This window comes from Polypterus senegalus, chromosome 1 (assembly GCF_016835505.1).
Source record: "Polypterus senegalus isolate Bchr_013 chromosome 1, ASM1683550v1, whole genome shotgun sequence".
NCBI classification, from domain to species: Eukaryota; Metazoa; Chordata; class Cladistia; order Polypteriformes; family Polypteridae; genus Polypterus; species Polypterus senegalus.
Window position 1 is genome coordinate 189,408,497 of NC_053154.1, and position 21,129 is coordinate 189,429,625.

A 21,129-nucleotide genomic window follows, 5' to 3' on the forward strand; every position below is an offset into this window, starting at 1 on the left:
TCACAAAAAAGCATGTCCCACTACCCCAAAGGTATCAAGTAAATAATGAACAGTCATGTCAGTGGGTTTTCAAAGCTTTTGAGAACATTAAGTGGAAGTGGTATAGTGTTTAAAGATGTATATTATACATATAGCCTGCAATTACACTCCTGCAGGAAGGCACCAGACACAATAAATGTTTTATTTGTTAGAAGACAGACAAATAACACAAAGATTACAAAATGCTTCAAAAATAGCTTAATTTTCCAAAAGCTTTCATATTTAGGAATGGAGAATCTGCAAAAATATCTTAAAGTATGTAGCTGCTTTCTTTAATTTAAGCACACACAAATGGGTGTCAGCTTTAAAAGCCAAAAACTATTCTAATATTTACTGAAACTTTTCTTGGCTTACTGTTTTCAATTTCTTAATGGGTTAATAACAAAATTTCAAGTACAAGGCTGAAGTTTAAATATTGTGATTATACATTTCAGTTTTAAATGACACTTCAGAACAGGTCAATCATGCTGGTCAGTTTTGTTCATATCATGGATCCTTCTTTGAAAACTTGAACTTTCCAATATAGTTTTCTTCAACAATGCCATTCTAAAGCTGTCTTCTACAGAGCTTTTCATATGGTTTTGTTAAAAGAAATAATAACCTTGCCACACCAGGAGGCATGCCGATAACTGCTTCATGCATTTCAATTTAATATGTCAATATACCTTATTCTACAATGAAAGGTTATTTAATGCTAGCTTCATCTAAACAATCATGCATCAGCAACACAGTATATGGCAGTACAAAGCAGGTTTTTTTTTTTGGCACAGCAACACAAAAAAATTAGTAAATAACTATATAAATTTAAAAATGCAGATAGACGGAATAGGGAAGGGTGGGCCGGGGACAACACAAATTGAAAGAACACTGTATGAGTCTACACAAGAGTCTTGGTCACAGAAAAAGCAGACAAGGGTGCAGGAGTTGAGTGTTCAATTGCCCAGACATAAAACTACTCGGTGGTTTCAAATAAACAGTTTGTTGCCATAGAACGTAGAGACAGAACTGTTGCAACAAGTGCTTTTTAATTAAGGCATCTTGTTATAATGTCCCTCATGAAATCATCATACATTTAGCCAGACTGGCATCCTTTACGCTTCACAAAAGGTAAATGCCTCAACTGACCCTTTAAAACAAGGTGGGGATGTACTGGAAAAAGATAATGAGTCGCAGTGATGTGAGCAATGACAAAACATGTAATACACAGAGCCTAGACTTCATTCACAGCCTTGCATGTTTCAACAGTGTACATACTATAGTTATTAAAAAAAAACTAAATAAATAAAAATACAAAAAAATTCAGTACTTAGGTGTCAGGATGCTCATGCATGGAGAATTTTACCTTTGGAAAAATTACCAAAAAAGGGTACTGCTGCCATGAAACAAACTGATGCAATCGCAACCATGTGTAACCACATCAAGCAGGCAGTACAGTTTAAAAATAAACCTTCTCAAAAATGGTTTAAGATAACACATTGACAATCTCTTCCAACCCAGAAGCCTGGAAAAGGTAGACTTTGTAACCTGTTCAATGAGTATTGCAACATATACTAAGCAACTCTTTTGCAGCAATATATTGACCAAAATTCTCACCTGAAGAATGTGTTCCCCCAGATCCTCCCCTTCGGGTGTCCTTTTTAGAAAGCAGTTGCTGCTGCACCTTGATCTGTTCTCTGTGCTCCTCCATTTCTGCTTCTTTATGGATCTGGTCAATTGTTTTAGGGCCCTGATCTCCCCTTCTAGGAATCCAGTTGTTCTGTCAAATTGAAGGAGGATTCAGACTTAAAAACTTTTCAATTTTGTCCTGCTACCTTTATGATAATTCAGTAAATGTCAGGGGAGTAATATTTGCTTCTCACTCTATAAATACTGTTTCAGCTTCTGCTAATGTGCCAGAACTACTCCATATGTACTTTTTGTTTCATGTATTACCTGCATAAATTGAAATAATTCTCCATTAACTAGCAAATGAGTCAAAGTGTATTAATATTAACTCTGCAATATATCTCATCAGTAATCCACTCCTAAACCACACTTCTCATTACGGTACACAGAAAGGCCCTGCAAAGAAGAAATTTCCCCTTCATTATGAATCTGTACAATTACATTAACACACACGTAAGGCCACACAAGTCAAGATTATGACAATTGTCACTTTGTTTATAAAAACGGCACCTCACTTAACCCGTTCCCTTAAAGGCATTAAAAAAATAAAAAATAAATAAATAAAAAAGGCCTACCCTTCTCAGATCCAGCACATCTTGAAGCATGAAACGGATACGAGAAGAAGTCTTCTTTTCCTTGATTATTTTCTCCATCTGATTAAAATACTGATCCATGCGAGGCTGTAAAATAAAAGTTTAGAATGAAACTTCAATTTGGGAAAACGGCTTCTGCTTGTGGGGGGTGTCATTTTATCCAATCCAAATGTCAGATTATATCATCTCCGTTCCTCATAAAAATATAAATGTTTTCTCAGATCAACATAAATCAAGTGGAGCAAGAACATAACATTTTTAATTGGGAGTATTACTACTTCCAGACATTTTATGAGCTTCATACATGCATCTAAAGTATGTGTGCACCTCTCTAACTTATATACATCTACATAAAGTAAAATGCTGCTTTCCCATATGTATCCAATTAAAATGAATAAATGAACTTTTGCAAGTTTAAATGCACTTGTCCATCAGATTGATAGTCTCTTGGCAGTTGCATAAATAGCAATTCGAAGACAAACGCTTTAAGACTGGAACTGAATAGTTCAACAAGTGCGTTTTTCATGTTGAATAGCTAAAAAAAAAAATTCAGTCAAAGCCTTGGCTAGGATTATGATTACATTAAGCTGTTACTGCAACTAACTACATCTTAATGAATGAGAATATCATCGAAAAGTTAATTTCAGTAATTAAATTCAAAAAATGAAACTCATGTTATATAGATTCATTACACAGAGTGATATATTTCAAGCATTTATTCTTTTCATTTTGCTGATAATGGCTTATAGGAGGGGTTGACGGCACATGTCGACAAAAGTCGACATCCGGGGTAGAGGGTGACAATCAGCTGTTAATGGCGACAAAACTCAGTTACGTCACAGGCATTCCCTGCTTGGAGGAATGTTAGACTCACTGACTCGGCATCTAATCCTTGCCTTTGTTCGCAATTCTTAACTCACACACACGAATGATGGCAGACATCACACGAGGGAGCAAAGTGAGTGCAGAAAAGAAAATACTCAGCAGACGATGTTTTAAGCATTATCACAGATTCGGACTCTGATTTTTCAGAATCTGATTTTGTTGACAGTGATCAGGGGCCTCATGTAGAAACTGTGCGTACGCACAGAAATGTTGCGTAAGAATGTTTCCAAGTTAAAATCACTATGTATAAAACCTAAACTTGCCGTAAAGCCACGCATATTTCCACGGTACCTCATACCCTGCCGTACGCAAGTTCTCAGCTTGGTTTTGCAGACTGGTGGCACCCAGCGTCAAAGCTGTGCTACTGTTCCTGTGTGGTTATCCTTTCTTTTCCAGATGTGGCTTTATAAATACACTGAAATTAACCACATATTGTTTATTAGTTTAATACATCCGATTGTAATTAACCAGTAACAATATAATGGTCCACGGAATGGTCAAACTATTCTAAATACCATAGCTGCTTTGGCATTGTTACTCTCACTGCACTTTTTCTTTTAGCTGCTCCCGTTAGGGGTTGCCACAGCGGATCATCTTTTTCCATATTACTCTCACTGCACCACTCGGTGAAGGTGATCGGAAAGAAAATTAACGGTATATAGCATCAAGCACACGCCGCCTCAGCCATGCTTCCTATTTGAGTTGCTTCTCATATGAAACGCTTCAAACCTTTCCTGTACGGACCTCACAGTTCAGAAATAGTTTCATCCCAAGAACTCTAAACGCAGTCAATCAGTCCATCAACTGCTCCTTGTAGAACTGTTAGTACTTATTAGCACAGTTACCTCACTGTAAACTTGCAGTACAGTTATATTGCACAACCTGAGCAACTTTATAAAGAGTGTATTAACATATGAGAACGATATTTTTAAGATGAAATGCAGCAAAATATGTTTATTTAAATGAAGTTAGTTTTATCTGTATAATAATCTATATTGTTAATTAAACGACACGGTATTGCTATGCTAGCAAGGATCTGGCGCTCCACTCACGATTGCTCCTGCCTGGCACTGTATGCTTCACTGGGACTGGCGAGGAGGATAGAATAATTAAACATGTACTATGAAGATATTTCAATGTTTCTTAAAAGTTCTGAATAATCTGCGCTCAGAGCTTACAGATGGCTTAACGTCCATTACAGAGCTGATTGTGTGGTGATTGGTTACTTGGAGAAAGAAAATGAAGGACAAGAATTGGAGATTAGTACATTTGAAAGAGACAATACTGCAGGGGCAGCCTTAGGCATGTGCAAACTGTGCACCTGCACAGGGCCGCCAAGCCAATATACATTGAATATAAAACAGAGAAAATAACGAAACGGCTAAAAACACTGCAGCAAATTTCGGCAAAAGTTAAATGCTTGTGTCACGAGCACGAGGCGGTTATGCAGTGTCCGCAATGGACGTGGCCATCCGCTGTGCACAAGATAACATATGGACATTGGCGGGCAAAGGGGCCACTGATTCTTTCTCTGCCCAGGGCTGCCACGAGCATAGAGCTTTCTAGGGGTCGATAGTTTCAATAAAAAAATGTGGGGGATGACGACAGCAAAAATAGATCCCTCTTACTACTGCTATTTGTTTACTGCTTCAAAATATCTGATTCCAACAGGTACCTAATTAAGAAGTAAAATAATTCAAACAAGCACTTTTTTGATAAAAACACATTACATACCAAACTTGCAAAACTAAAATGTAAAATGTGTCATTAAAAGAGTCACACGTAAGAATGCATGAAAATACATTTAGCACAAACATGTCTGTGCATTGTCGTATCAAAGCAAGTGCAGACATGAAAAACCATGGCATGTCCGCACTTTCTTGCGGTGGGACGAGATGACGGATATTCGATATTAGCAGAATCTCAGTCTTATATGGTCATGCTTTCATAAAACACTATAAATTGGTTTGTTTGATGTGACATGTACTTATTTGTGATTTGAACTTTGAATATAATTTATTGAGGAGCAGTACTAAGAAAAAGAAAATCAAAAGGACACAGTTTATGCAATTGACTTTGAAAAAAAAAAAAAAAAAATCTTCCATTTCAAGTACATACATTTTTTTAATCACAGGGGCTGTCGAAATTGTTCATAAAAGTTTTCATTTCTTCAGATATGACTGAACCAAAAAAGAAATGCAGACAGTACAGCTTGGACTATTTGAACTTATTTTGAATTTGCATATTTTATAAATTACAAAAATGTAAAAAAAAAAAAAAAACTGCTCGTATTTTTTGCTTTAATTTTCGTTAGTGCAGGTTTCGATATTAAATGTTGCACAAGATAATGCCATATTCGATAGTCCTTTTATCTATTTCAGTCATTAATTCAAAGTGATTAAAATGAAAAGTTTTATATCTAGTGAAATATCTAATATCAAGTACTGTACAAATTCATTAATTTGAGTAAAGTAAATGACTAGGGGGTCTTAAACTGTTTTAAGTTTTTGGTAAAGGGGTCTGTGCAGGGCTGTGGAGTCGGAGTCGGGGTCGAGGAATCAGAGACAATTTTGGGTACCTGGAGTCGGAAAAAAGTTAACCGGCTCCGACTCCTACTAAATTTAAATGGGAATTAAAAAAGTAAGTTGAAATGTCCCAATTCACAAACAGTCATAATGAACTACTTCTCTGCTGTAAGAATAAAGCCCAATGCATGCAGTGCATAATGTTACCACAAAAAGAACATGTCAAGTAACTATGAAGCATGCTTTTCATTGACTGTATGCGTCACTATATGGGACGTAATGCACAGGTAAGGTGCGGCACCGCTTTCCATTGTGTCGTGTTCCACTGTTACAGGGAACTGTGAACCTAGCCTAAAGCCCCCCATACATTTACAGATGCACTGCCGATTTTTCGGCCGTTCAACGAGTCATCACGCTTCAAACGCCTGAAAAAATCATCTGGTGTGTTCTCAGCTCCGTCGGCTCCCCTTCGCTGTGCGCTAGTGAAGGGGGCCGATGGAGCCGAGAACACAGATCTCCCTACCTGTCTCCAGCAGAGGCTCGTTCTGCTGATCAGCTGGCCGGTGAGTGACACAATGCACTAAACTTCCGGCTGGCTGACAGAGGAGACAGCCACTGCAGCAGACAGAGGCATCACATTACTTTGGATGGGGGCGGTGGTCGAGATTTTCAGCAAGCTGGATCTGCCTGTCCATGTGGACACCCGCAATCTGCGGCCGCCAATCAATTGCCGCTATTGTACACGCACATCGGTCGGTGGCAAAATCGGCCACGGATCGCTGCGTATTTGGGGGCCTGAACTCACGCTGATAATTAGGTAAAATGTTTTTTGCAGGACTAGAGACACTTGTATAAGTGAAAGGAATAAACTTAAACTTTAAACCTGACTATGGGATTCAAACATGATTCATGATTTCCTTTAACTATAACTGTATTCCAAGTTTAATATAGGTTTTCCAGATATTGTTTTTAGTTCATATAGTTAAGCTTTTTTTGTTTTAAAAGTTAAAAACTACCAAAGAATGTGGTTTGTATTTTTGATCCAATACATTTCCTGTTCCTGATTTTTATGCCTGCTATTACTATCCAGACACTTGTTTAAAAAACAAACAAAACCTTGTTTTCATTGTTTGTCTTTAATCTGGCATTATAGTAGAGTGTTGGCTTCCTAGCCAGTAGTTCTGTGGTGAAATGACATGTATGTTGCCTTCCTTTCCTTCAATGGATGTAGAAAATACATTAGCATAGTATATACATACAGAGGAGTCGGAAGATTTAGACACTGAGGAGTTGGAGCATTTATCTACCGACTCCACAGCCCTGTGTCTGTGGCCAAAAAAAGTTTAGGAACTCTTGGTTTAAACCAACAAATAGTACGTTTTTCCTTGCCTCCATTTGGCATTCGCTGAAATTCTTCCATTTTCCCTCTTGCTTTTCCCATTGTCTTTTCACAGAACACTGAGCTTAAGGGCTATTTGTATTGATTTGCATATTCAAAGAGGCATAATTCTGGGAGGAGTTGGGGCGGGACAGCAGGCGCATGCATGAGCATTACTTTTCACACTGAGCGGGATTTATGTAGTGGAAGAAAGCGGAAGTTGGCGAACACAGATTTTATGCATCTGGATTTTTCTATGCGTTAAGCACATTTCGGCTTTTGTGCTTATGTCATGTTATAGTGCGAGTTCTACGCACAGCATTATGCATGAGGCCCCAGGATTTCACGCAAGAGAGAGGAACTGGCATCCGCTGAACGGACACCAGACGATCAGCTGCCAGCTGAGTGCATTCGTGCAGCCGATGCACCTACGGGCAAGGATCGTGTGGGAGGAATACCCAGACATTGATCCGTGGGAGCCAAACTGGCTACCGGACTTCACAAGACGGCATGGCTTGCTGTTGGACACGACAGATTACCAGCCGCTGGATGACTTCAGGCATTTATACTTCTAAATAAACCTTTCCCTTTAATTGGCCTGCACTGAATATGCTAACCAGCTGGCATGTGGTCCATGTAAAACCCACAATATACCCTTACAGTAGTTGACTTGGCACAATCCCCAGCCCTACCTTGGCCTTTTCAAAGTCCAGGTCCTTGCCAATAGTGGACAGCAGTCGACACAAGCACTCCAGAGATTCCTCATCATGATTCTTGAGCAGTTTGACAATGCAATCATGCATAATGGGTTCTGTGAGCATCTTCAGCTTGAAAAGTTCACCAATAAACTTAATGTTACCCAGTGAACGTCGACGGGCCTTATCCTTTGCCTCTTCTAGTTCTTCCTTGAGTCGCTGTTTCTCATCATCCTAGAGGAAATTAAAAAAAAAATATATATTTTTTTTTTCCTACTCGGTAGATATTTACCAAGTGATCCCTCTCAAAGGAAGCCATAATACAACTGTAGAATTAAATGAACCAAGATTAGACACCAAGCCTGCGGTTTAAAAGTGACAGCTGTTGCTATCAAGTGTGTATACAGAACTCTTAATTTTATGGGAATTTTTTAAAAGGTTGAAACATTTAGTGACAAAAGAATGTTCTCACTTCCTTGCCTCCTTGACACAGAAGACAGGGCTAAGGCACTACATAAAGAGGAGCAGTGATTAGCTCAAAAGTAGTACCCAGAGTCAAATACAATAACCAGGGTGTATCTGATTAGCTATTTCCTTCTAATCCTTTTTATAGACCATTATGGGAGCAGTGCACAAAAACTTCATAAGCCCATGGCACATGTTGTGGTGGTTGTTCCACCTTATGTTTTCCATACTGCATAAAAACACTGCAGAGACACATACAAGCAAGCAACATTCAAAAGGATATACAGTGGCAGGCAAAAGTTTGGACACCCTTGCTAAAATTTCAGTTACTGTGAATAGTTAAGCGAGCAGATGAACCAAAAGGCATAAAGTTAATTATACATTTCATTAATATTTTAAGTAAGATTACACTTACTTCCAACATTCACAGGTACAAAATACCAAAAAAAATTTAAAAGGGCCCGAAGCAAAATTTTTGGTACCTGACATGATCAATACTTAGTAACACGCCCCTTTAGCAAGTATCATCACTAGTAAACATTTTTTGTAGCCAGTTAAATCTTTCAGTTCTTACTTGAATATTTTCACCTATTCACTCTTGCAAAAGGCTTCAAAATCTGGAAGATTCTTGGGCCGTCTTGCATGCACTGCTCTTCTGAGATTTATCCAGATTTTCAATAATGTTCAGGTCAGGGACTGTGAGGGCCACGGCAAAACCTCTTGAGGTACTCCATTGGAGATTTTGAGGTTTGTTTCAGATTATTATATTGTTGTAGGACCCATTCTCTTTTTCACTTAGTTTTTTACAGATGGTGTGATGTTTCCTTCCAGAATTTTCTGGTATTTTGTTTAATCCATTCTTCCCACTACCAATGACATGTTCCCTGTGCCACTGGCTGCAAAGAATACCAATTTTGCAAGGCCTAAATTGCTTGCCAAAGGAGCAAAAGATTTTTAAGAACAGCAACCTGCAGGAACAGTGGGCTTGACTTCAGGCATATTAAATTTGTTCCTTAAGTAGATAGAGGGGATTGGTGAGGTTTTGGTCTGCTGGGGAGGGTCATTGATGGGGACAAAATTAAGGTGAAATCATTTACCCCAGAGGCTGCATCAAGCTCTTGCTGCTTCTTTTCAAAGACCTCATCATCATCCTTGTCCTTTTCAAACTCTTTCTGGCAGCGGTTCAAAAGGAGCTTACGGAAATTCACAGTCACTCCAGGCTTATCCGTTGTGGGCACTTTCAGCTGCAGGGGGAAAATAAGCACTTAAATATAATCTGAGCTCATTAGATACCTGCTAGTCGCAGACAGCAAATGAAGCTGCAAAGAAGTCTAGATATCAAATACGCATACTGTTATAAGGCAGCGGCACATATTGGCGTAGGCAACTGAGAAGTTTGGCTCTGAGATGGCCTTTTCAAAAATGAGGTCAATGACTCCTTTAAGCCTCTCTTCTGTGTCAATGGTTAGCTCTGTAACTTGCTTCATGAGCTGTTGAAACATCTGGGGGGTCAGCTTGTTCAGAATACTACGCACACGTCGGAAGAGTTCCTAAACACAATGGGGGAAAAAGGAGAAAATATATAAAAATCACTAAAACACAGACTAACAAAGGCATAAGCCAAGTTGGACAACACAAACTCCAAATCATCTTTCACAAGACTCATGAGATTTCTGTCAAATAGATGCTTCTCAGATCCTCAGATCCATCACTAGTTATCAGTGGCCCAGACACAATGGCACTAAAGTGAGATCATCACTGAAGCATTGCAAATATTAAACAGATATTCTTCCTGGTCATCCTCTTACCTGTGTTTTCACCGAGTCTGGCTCTTCATCTTTACTTGACCTTTTATTTCCTGGTTTCCAAGCTTTCTCAGCTTTGTTGAGTTGCACGTCATCATTGAGAGATACATTAGGGATGATCTTTCGGGGCTCCTTTCTCTGACCTTGTTGGGATCTTCTTGGCCCAATGCCAGAGGGCTAAATAAGGCAAGTGATTCAAAGAAAGAACCTTCAGAGTAACTCTAGACATTTTAAACTAATCAGAGCTTCAGTCCCTCTCAATGTCTGTCCAATAACCAAGTTGGACCAAAAAAGCGCATTTTTTCATGTTTTTAATGCCGTGATATTGTTTATATTAAAGCTACATAAAAAAATAAGACAAACACAAATGCAAACAAGAGATGACATAACCATAATGCAGGTCAAGCCAATCATTGTCAGCAAACTGGTACAAAAATAAGAGCTTACCAGTCCTCTACCTCCAGTGGGTTGTCTTCCCAGATTGGCAAAGGAGGGTGTAAAATCAGGGCCACAGTTCATGCCGGTTATACGACTGGGGTCTAGAGGCCGCAGTGGGGTCTTGTTTGCCTAAAAGTCGAAACAACGCTTTATTTCCCCCCCCACTTTAACAAATCACAGTAGCTTAAATTGCTTCAGATAAGTAATTATTTATTTGGCAGTTATGCTGCTCATCACTGCACTGAAACTGGGAAAAAAGTCACAAAATACAAATGGACATCTTGCTGGCAACAAAATATATTCACCTTATCAAGCACAACATCACTGATGTGTGGCAAACCCTCAGGTTTCTGCATGCTGGCACAGATGAACTGGAAACGCAAGAGAAACTCCCGATCATACTGCTTCTTTTCTTCAGGATTGATGGGTTTCCATTGTTCTGATGACAGCAAACAACAATTTAGAATTACTGATCATACAGTTAACAAATCCTTTTGCAGCATTAACTTGAATCATTGACACACCTTCTTTGTACTGATATTTCTGGTCTCCAGACTTGGGTGGCTCTGGCTCAACATTTTCTGAATCTAGCTTGTCTTCCTTCTCCTCCCATGTCTCATCAGTTTCCTCGGGTGGGGAGACCCGCACTGGATCAGTGTCTAGTGTGGGAGCCACAGGCTGCGGTGTAGTTTCTGGCTCAGCTGGTGGCTCAGCTTTCTGTGACTGACAACATTAAGGAGACATCAACAATAATGAATCTTAATTCCCTAGTTCCCTCAGATAGTGTTATATTTGATTATGCAATGCTCTCCAGATAATTTAACCACCTTCATCCAGGTTGATTTGCATTTGTTTAGTATTACTGGGTAGAAGTTCAGTACGAAAAAAAATTGTCAAATTTCATTTAAAAAAAAGAATTTCCTTGATTAATAAATGTCACAGCAGATGTATGAACTAAACCGTCTACAACCAAAATTTGCACATTCTGTACTGTAAGAGTCTTTGATGTTAGAAATCATTCTCCAACTTGATAGTTTAAATTATTTCATTTTAATGCCATGCTCTCATTTTTAACTCATTCAAATGTGTGACAAGCTAAAACTATTACAACTATAGTTAACTAGTAACAAACTGAAAGCATTTCTTTAATGGAATAAATGCGGTAATAATGAAAAAAGTGGTTATAATGCAAGACTTCGTTTGCCTTGATAAAGTTTAAATTGCATTACTCCAAATTAAACCATGCAAGATTTTTAAATTGTTGAAAATACCTGCAATTCAACGCTGAAATTCAAGTGCTATAATCAAAGACTTGAAAATCTGATTTCAGCAAGTGTGTTGAACTCCTTTACATTATAATTATACAATTCTGATATTTATACATTTTTATTTTAGAAGAAAATGGAACACATTACACAAACTTATATTTTCTGTATCTATATACAGTAAACCCACGTTTATCGCAGTTAATCCGTTCCAGACTCTACCGCGATAAATGAATTTTCCATATTCTCAAGGCCAGTGTGCGAACAGTCCTTCTGCTCACACCACACCCACCCCCATCATGAGCAGAGTATGTCAAAGAGTGTGAGAGAGACAGAGAAAAGCAAACAATCAAAAATCAATACATGCTGTTCGGGCTTTCAAGTATGCGAAGCACCACGCAGAACGCATATCATTGAGGAGTTACCATGAAAAGGCGATCTGCAGTCGATCGTCAGTGTCAAATGGAAGCGTATTAGGGGATCACAGTGTTTTTAGGTTAAAATTTCCTCTTTAATGAAGTAGTTTGTCATTAAAGTAGAACGTCAAACTTCATATTAAAATTGTTTACTAGTTTCTTAAATCCCAACATAACTAAAGTAGCATGTTAAATACTTCCTATTATGTGTTCCACTCTGTACCCTGTGTGAATCACTACGTGCTTCTTAAATGGCCTCTCTCTTATAACAATTTAAATACCAAGATGTATACTTGATATTTTCATGATAAAATAACTTAATGCAGCGGTACTGTCTTTCAACCATACTAATCCCCAATTCTTGTCATTCCTTTTCTTTCTCCAAGTAATCAATCACCACATAATCAGCTCTTTAATAAATGTCAAGACACTTATAAGCTTAGAACGCAGATTCTTCAAAACATTCAAGGAACATTGAATATCTGCATAGTACACGTTTAATTATTCCATCCAACCATCCAGGGTCACGCCAGTCCCAGTAAGCATGCGGCACGAGGCAGGAACAATCCCTTAAACAGGGCGCCAGTTCATGGCTACCGCTGTCCATGTCCATGTTTAATTAATAACAGTATACATTATTTAAATGAAGTTAATTTCTGTATAAAGTAATAAACATACTTTATTTCACCTTTTACTTCAAGAAGATAGCGCTTGGAAATCTAAATCGACTTAGAAGCTAGCCAGTCGTCATCATCTGTAAATACGGGCTCTCTTCTACTAAACTAAATTGAACCTCTTTATTGTTATTGTATGGTACAAGTAGATTCAGTAAGCAAATCCTCCATAAACTTATTTTCCTATAAAACTGTAAAATAACCCTCACCACCAACAATGCAATAAAAAATGAAAAATATACAATGAAACTATAAGTGGTTCAGGTTGTGCAATATTACAAGTGTAATGCAAATTTAAAGTGAGGTAATTGTACTTAAGTACAAACCGTTCTACCGGGAGCACTTGGACAGGAGTGTGTTTATAGCTCTTGGGATGAAACTTTCTCAACCACGAGGTCCCTACAGGAAAAGCACTGAAGTATTTGCTGAATGTGAGAAGTTCAAATAGAATGTGCATATGGCTGAGACAGGAGGTGCTAGAAGCTGTATCCTGATAATTCTCTCCGCTCTTGACACAATCTGTTAGAGCTTTCCAATCAGCTGCTGTACAGCTGTGACTCCATACTCATAAGTGGTTTAAAATACTCCAAGTGGTACACTGTGAGTAACAACACTAAAGCAGCTGTGGTATTTGGAATAATTTGGCCATTCTGTGCACCATTATATGGTTACAGGTTGATTACAATCAGATGCCTTAAACTAAAAAACAATATGCAGTTAATTTCAGTGTATTTGATAAAGCCATGTCAAGGATGTGAATCTAAAAAATAAAGGGAAACCACACAGGAACAGTAGCACCACTTCGATGCTGGGTGCCGCAGGTTTGCTAAATAGAGCCAAAAACTTGTGTACGCAATGGTTTGAGTGCCTGGAACACCTCCAGGAGGCATCCTGATCAGATGCCCAAGCCACCTCATCTGACTTCTCTCGATGCGGAGGAGCAGTAAATAGAGCCACAAACTTGTGTACGCAATGGTTTGAGCTGGCATGAGAAAGCATGTAAGCATGGAAATGGGCGTACAGCACTGTTCATACAAGAGGACCCTGGCGAGTAAATTTTTTGATCTAGGAAGTGGCAGCTCTAACTTTTAGCCACATTACTTCCAACATTTAAGGCTTATACCAGAGACTTTGAACTTTTGGTTGATACATGGAAAATCTGAACACACAAAAAAGTGAATACAGTGTTCCCTCGCTATATCACGCTTCGACTTTCATGGCTTCACACAATTTTTTTCTCATACACACTTACGTCACTACGCATTCGCTTTCTGAGAACTTTTATCTAAGCCCTACGATGGCTCCTAAACGTGCTGCTTTTTCTAAGCCTTCTGACAATAAAACTAAGCGCCAGAGGAAGATGCTTACTATCCAGGAGAAGGTGAAACTCTTGGATATGATTAAAGATGGCAATACCCTACAAAAGCCTTTTCATGCATATGAAGAGACAGCGCCATCAACTGCCTATCAAGATGTTCTTCAGCTGCGCACCCAGACACCCACTGCCTACTCCTAGTCCTTCACTGAAGACAACAACGCACCTGCTGAAGATACTGTACCACCTCTGAAGACATTCCTACAGAGGTCGTGCCTTCATAGGTTAATGGTTGTGTGCAATTAAATGTACAGTTCAATCTACTAGATAAAAGCATTCGGGATTGTCCTTCCATCCCGTGAGTGCAAAGCATAGCGGTATTCCGCTTATTACAGACTTACTACTTGCGGCTTGAGGTTCAAGATGACGCGATGTGAGCAGAGTTCTGGTGCTGTCACCGTTCCCTTGCTTTTGTGCGCGATGCGCTGGAAAAATACACAAAATGATGTCTCTGGAAATAATGTTGATGGAGTACAAATGCCTCACCGCATAGTAAATATCAGGGGAGATGGTGCTTGCTTATTCTTATCTATAGCTTATTTAGTGCATGAAACTCCGTCTTTAGCGGTACAGATTCGGGCTGACATTGTACGACTTTGGACAGGCACTTGAGGGGATAAAAAAAAACCAAAGGTTTTCGGGAGATGTTATGAATGGGGACTTTAAGATGTTCTCATTCCCTACATTTACATGCCTGATGTACACATTAAGCGCACAAAAATTTAGGATAAAAGTCGGTTGCCTTAAAAGACGAGTGCGCCTAGGAATATGATATTTGTAACGTCTAATGTGTCTTATTTTCTGTAATATATTGGGTAATACAAGTGTAATGGTGACTAAAGGGTATTATTTCATGTCTAGAGGGCTCTAATAATGTTAAAAAAACGTATTTAGAAGGTCGTAAACAGGTTTTCTATACTCTAACCGCGAAAATATTCGATTTATAAATAAAGAATCCTACTTCGCGAAAATTCATTTATCACGGTAGAGTCTGGATTAACCGTGATAAACAAGGGTTCACTGTATATTTATTGGCAAAAGTGAATTCCTGTTTAATTGTACAAAACCCACTTCAGATTTTTTTTTTTTTAATTTCCATGTAAACTGGAATTTCAATTCACTTTTGACTTCAAGTTCAAATTCTGATTCTAAAAGTGTGTCTGTGGGAAAATCCAAAATGATTTTCTCATCTTATTACAATTTTAACCAGAAAATTATGCATTGTGTGGAGCTCCTGAACGACTACATTTCAGCAAAGGCAGAAAAGAATTAGTTTCCGAGATATCTGCCTTGAATGTCCAGACCCATTCATAACTTCTGAAAAGATTAACCTCTCTTCTACAAACTAGTTGCAACACTTGCCTTTTTACAGGTTTACGGTCCAATAATTACCTTGCCCCATTATCCTTCAAAAACCTTTCTCTAACAGTAAGTGGCCACAGAAATAGATTTTTGCAGTCTGTTCCATTAAGTCATGGAATCATGTGCATGCATCCATCCTCTTCCGCTCATCCGAGGTCGGGTCGCGGGGGCAGCAGCTTGAGCAGAGAGGCACAGACTTCCCTCTCCCCGGCTACTACTTCTAGCTCTTCCGGGAGAATCCCAAGGCATTCCCAGGCCAGCCAGGAGGCATAGTCCCTCCAGCGTGTCCTGGGTCTTCCCCGGGGCCTCCTCCCAGTTGGATGTGCCCGGAACACCTCCCAGAGGCATCCTGATCAGATGCCCAAGCCACCTCATCTGACTTCTCTCGATGCGGAGGAGCAGCGGCTCTACTCTGAGCCCCTCACCATATCTTTAAGGGAAAGCCCAGAAACCCTGCGGAGGAAACTCATTTCAGTGGCATGTATTCGTGATCTCGTTCTTTCGATCACTACCCATAGCTCATGACCATGGGTGAGGGTAGGAACGTAGATCGACTGGTAAATTGAGAGTTTTGCCTTATGGCTCAGTTCCTTTTTCACCACGACAGACCGATGCAGAGCCCGCATCACTGCGGATGCCGCACCGATCCGTCTTGTCGATTTCGCGCTCCATTTTTCCCTCACTCATGAACAAGACCCCGAGATATTTGAACTAATCCACTTGGGACAGGATCTCTCCCCCAACCCTGAGAGGGCACTCCACCCTCTTCCAGCTGAGGACCATGGTCTCGGATTTGGAGGTGCTGATTAACATTATTGATATAAAGCCGGTCACTGATATCGGTCTATCAGACCATTTCCTTCTACTATTTAATATAGAAATAAAGATAGAAAACGCTCATGAGAAGCATTTTGTTAAAAAACGCTTCTTTGACTCAGCAGCAGCTTTAAAGCTTACAACTATTCTAAGCAATCAGTCCGTTTATAATGCCAGCTATAATAGCGAGGATAAATGTAAATAGTAAAGTGGAAAACTTTAATTCTAAAGTAAGAACTGCTGTTGACATAGTTGCACCTGAAAAGACAGTTAAAAAATCCTCTAGTACTGTTATTCCATGGAAGACCCAAAGAGTGTCTGATTTAAAAAGAACATGTTGTAGAGCTGAGCGTAAATGGAGGAAAACTAAACTAACTATCCATTATGAGATATTGAAGTTAAAATAACAGAATACAATAACACAGTCCGTCTTGAGAGGCGCTGCTATTTCTCTAATATTATAAATAACAATGCTAGTAATCCCAGAGTCTTATTTTCAACAATTGATCGTCTGTTAAACCCAGGTAACACAAAGGAATGCCCCCAGAATACTTCCAGTGAAACCTGTGAGAACATTGCTGTATTTTTCACTCAAAAATTAATGATATTAGAGATAACATAGTATATCTCCCCAACACTGCAGAACCTCCAAAGCCCCGGTACTCCGTTATAAACAAATTAAATGCTTTCACCAGAATAGATTTACCTGAATTACATAGTATAATCTCTCAACTGAAACCCTCCACCTGGTCCTTGATCCAATACCAACCAGGTTTTTCAAAGAAATATCAGGCGTGCTAATTGACAATATTCTGGACATAGTTAATTCGTCATTAGATACGGGGGTCTTTCCAGACTGTCTTAAGACTGCTGTAGTTAAACCCCTGCTCAAGAAAATAATCTTGACCCTCTGCCTTTGAAAATTTTAGACCCATTTCTAACCTGCCCTTCTTAAGTAAAATTCTAGAGAAGGCAGTCATTATGCAGTTAAATGACCACCTAAATAAACATGCTATTCTTGATACTTTTCAGTCAGGCTTCAGAACAAATCACAGTACAGAAACTGCACTTGTTAAAGTAGTAAATGACTTATGGTAAATGCAGACAGAGGCCATTTATCTGTTCTCATCCTCTTAGATCTGAGTGCTGCATTTGACACCATTGATCATAATATTCTTAGAAATCGCCTTAGTCAATGGGTGGGCCTCTCTGGCAGTGTCTTAAATTGGTTTGAATCCTACCTGGCAGGGAGAAAATTCTTTGTGAGTTGTGGTAATCAAATCTCAAAGACACATGATATCCGATATGGTGTTCCACAAGGCTCTATCCTGGGTCCGCTGTTATTCTCAATCTACATGCTTCCGTTAGGTCAGATTATCTCAGGTTACAACGTGAGCTACCACAGCTATGCTGATGACACACAGCTGTACTTATCAATAGCACCTGATGACTCCGACTCTTTCGATACACTAACACAATGTCTTACTGGTATTTCTGAATGGATGAATAGTAATTTTCTCAAACTAAATAAAGAGAAAACTGAAATTTTAGTAATTGGCAATAATGGATTCAGCGAGGTTATCAGAAATAAACTTGATGCACTAGGATTAAAAGTTAAGACGGAAGTAAAAAATTTAGGGGTAACCGTTGACTGTAATCTGAATTTTAAATCGCATATTCATCAGACCACTAGGACAGCATTTTTTCACTTAAGAAACATAGCTAAAGTTAGACCTCTTATATCATTGAAAGATGCTGAGAAATTAATTCACGCTTTTGTTTTCAGTAGACTAGATTACTGTAACGCACTCCTCTCAGGACTACCCAAAAAAGACATAAATCATTTGCAACGAGTGCAGAATGCAGCTGCTAGAATCCTAACTGGGAAAAGAAAATCCGAACACATTTCTCCAGTTTTGATGTCACTACACTGGTTGCCTGTGTCATTCAGGATTGACTTTAAAATACTGCTTATGGTTTATAAAGCCTTAAATAATCTCGCTCCATCTTATATATCGGAATGCCTGACGCGTTATATTCCAAATCGTAACCTTAGATCTTCAAATGAGTGTCTCCTTATTCCAAAAGCTAAACTTAAAAGAAGTGGTGAGGCGGCCTTCTGCTGTTATGCACCCAAAATCTGGAATAGCCTGCCAATAGGAATTCGCCAGGCAAATACAGTAGAGCACTTTAGAACACTGCTGAAAACACATTACTTTAACATGGCCTTTCTATAACTTCACTTTAATACTGATACTGTGTATGTTCAATTCTTCATAACTATTCACAGTGGCTCCAAAATCCATACTGACCCCTACTCTCTCTTCTGTTTTTTGTGGTGGCGGCCTGCGCCACCACCACCTACTCAAAGCATCATGATGCACCAACATTGATGGACTGAAAGCCAGAAGTCTACGTGACCATCATCATCAGGTCCTTCCATGAAAACCATAAATACAAAGAGGACTGTTTGACTTATGTTAGGTAGATTGCCCAGAGGGGACTGGGCGGTCTCTTGGTCTGGAACCCCTACAGATTTTATTTTTTCTCCAGCCTTTGGAGTTTTTTGTTTTTCTGTCCACCCTGGCCATCGGACCTTACTCTTATTCTATGTTAATTAATGTTGACTTATGTTTATCTTTTATTGTGTCTTCTATTTCTCTATTCATTTTGTAAAGCACTTTGAGCTACATTTTTTTGTATGAATATGTGCTATATAAATAAATGATTGATTGATTGATTAACATATGTTAATCATGCAAGATGTTAATCATGTCTCTTGATTTACAAAATGTTTCCTTAACTAGTTTTTGAGATAACAGAATTAATATAAATGTATGTACATACACACACTGAGACACATGCAAGTAAACAATTTTTTTTTTTTATTTTTTTTTTTACTGCGGACAGCTGACGGCTTGATTGCCCTACCAGAACATCTGCTTGATGATGGGAGGGAAAAAAAAAAAAAAAACCAACAACATGCAAAGGCACCAGCTTTGTGGGTGATCTGGAGGACCCTTTAAAAGTAAAAGCCACACACAGCCTAAATATACTCATGTTCTCTCGTTAAAAAGCAATGTTGCTTTCCAGTTGAAGTCTAACTCAACTCACAGAAAGAATATCTTTTGCTAGTATTATACATCACTAACCCATCTATTTAGTCTTCTGTACTAGGGGTGGGGAAACACCAATTTAATTAGCGTTATGGAAGAAAAAACAAACGGACAAAGGCCAAGGCTCAAAAGACGAGGACATTGCTCAAAAGGGTCAGAGGAAAGAAGTTTGTACAGGAGAACACAAAGTAAATTAATTCTAAAAATTTTAAATCTGACACTAAGATTTTATTTGGAGCGGATCAACAAATTCAGTGTGTTCTCTAGAAAACCTGAAAGCTTCTGACTGGTTAGAATTGAGACTTCTGTTGTACCTATTTTATTTATTTGGAATTGGCAAAAGAACTTAGCTGTGTATTTAGTTTGTGTTCTCCTGTAATACTTAAAGATTTTGACTTGTCAGAATCAAGATTTTAGTTTATTATATACAGTAATCCCTCAATCGCGGGGGTTGCGTTCCAGAACCCCCCGCGATAGATGAAAATCCGCGAAGTAGAAACCATATGTTTGTATGGTTATTTTTATATATTTTAAGCTCTTATAAACTCTCCCACACTGTTAACATTAGAGCCCTCTAGACATGAAACACCCTTTAGTCAAAAGTTTAAAACTGTGCTCCATGACAAGACAGAGATGACAGTTCTTTCTCACAATTAAAATGATGAAAATATATCTTCTCTTCAAAAGGAGTGCGAGTGTCAGGAGCAGAGAATTTCAGAGAGAGAGAGCGCGAGAGCTAAGTAAAGCAATCAAAAAAATCAATACGTGCTTTTAAATATGCAGAAGCACCGCAATAAAGCGGCATTTTTTTTTAGAGGAGCGTCCGTATCCTCTAGGCAAACGGCCTCTGTGCAAACAGCCCCACTGCTCACACCCCCTCTGTCAGGCAGAGAGAGTGAGAGACACATAGAAAAGCAAACAATCAAGCACCGCGCAGGAAGCATATCGTATATCATTGAGGAGTTTTAGTTAATACTAATACATGCTCCGATTGGGTAGCTTCTAAGCCATCCGCCAATAGCGTCCCTTGTATGAAATCAACTGGGCAACCAAACTGAGGAAGCATGTACCATAAATTAAAAGACCCATTGTCCACAGAAATCCACGAACCAGAGAAAAATCCATGATATATATTTAGATATGCTTACATTTAAAATCCGCGATGGAGTGAAGCCGTGAAAGTTGAAGCGCGATATAGAGAGGGATCACTGTACTAGCAAAATACCCGTGCTTCGCAGCGAAGTAGTAGTGTGTTAAAGTAGTTATGAAAAAGGAAACATTTTAAAAACAACAACCTGATTGTCAATGTAATTGTTTTGTCACTGTTGAGTGTTGCGTTCATCAAGGATTTGATTATCATTATTTGTTTCAATCAGGTTCGTATTTGGAGGACGTGTTGTTTTGAAGTTACATTCCGTGTTTGTCAACAGTTGTAAAGATAAAGTGTTCACTTCGCAAATTGCTACTCGCGAATGTAAAATGTTCAACAGGCATTCCCGGTATTAACTTGTGCTAAACGTACCATGGTGTGACACAAGGAGAGCTGACAGTAAAAAGGCAAGGAGGCGTGTATTTTGAACGAAAAGGGAGAAGACAGCGAAGAAGCGGAAAACTGAG

The 21,129-nt window shown here is 38.9% G+C and overlaps 1 protein-coding gene and 1 non-coding gene across 6 annotated transcripts in view; both read right to left on the bottom strand.

The window, feature by feature from the left end:
- Positions 1–21,129, bottom strand: part of eif4g1a (eukaryotic translation initiation factor 4 gamma, 1a) — a 94,637-nt gene that overhangs the window by 4,942 nt on the left and 68,566 nt on the right. For all 5 annotated transcript variants that reach the window (XM_039765278.1, XM_039765270.1, XM_039765262.1 and 2 more), the window contains 9 exons: positions 11,013–11,211; positions 10,794–10,927; positions 10,498–10,617; positions 10,054–10,227; positions 9,598–9,795; positions 9,343–9,489; positions 7,778–8,014; positions 2,280–2,384; positions 1,633–1,795 (listed from right to left, as the gene is read on the bottom strand). In XM_039765278.1, the coding sequence (XP_039621212.1) occupies positions 1,633–1,795; positions 2,280–2,384; positions 7,778–8,014; positions 9,343–9,489; positions 9,598–9,795; positions 10,054–10,227; positions 10,498–10,617; positions 10,794–10,927; positions 11,013–11,211 (1,477 nt within the window). The remainder of the gene's footprint in view (positions 1–1,632; positions 1,796–2,279; positions 2,385–7,777; positions 8,015–9,342; positions 9,490–9,597; positions 9,796–10,053; positions 10,228–10,497; positions 10,618–10,793; positions 10,928–11,012; positions 11,212–21,129) is intronic.
- Positions 9,933–10,009, bottom strand: LOC120520158. The gene has a single exon (XR_005631782.1). It is a non-coding gene; the product is annotated as a small nucleolar RNA SNORD66 (small nucleolar RNA).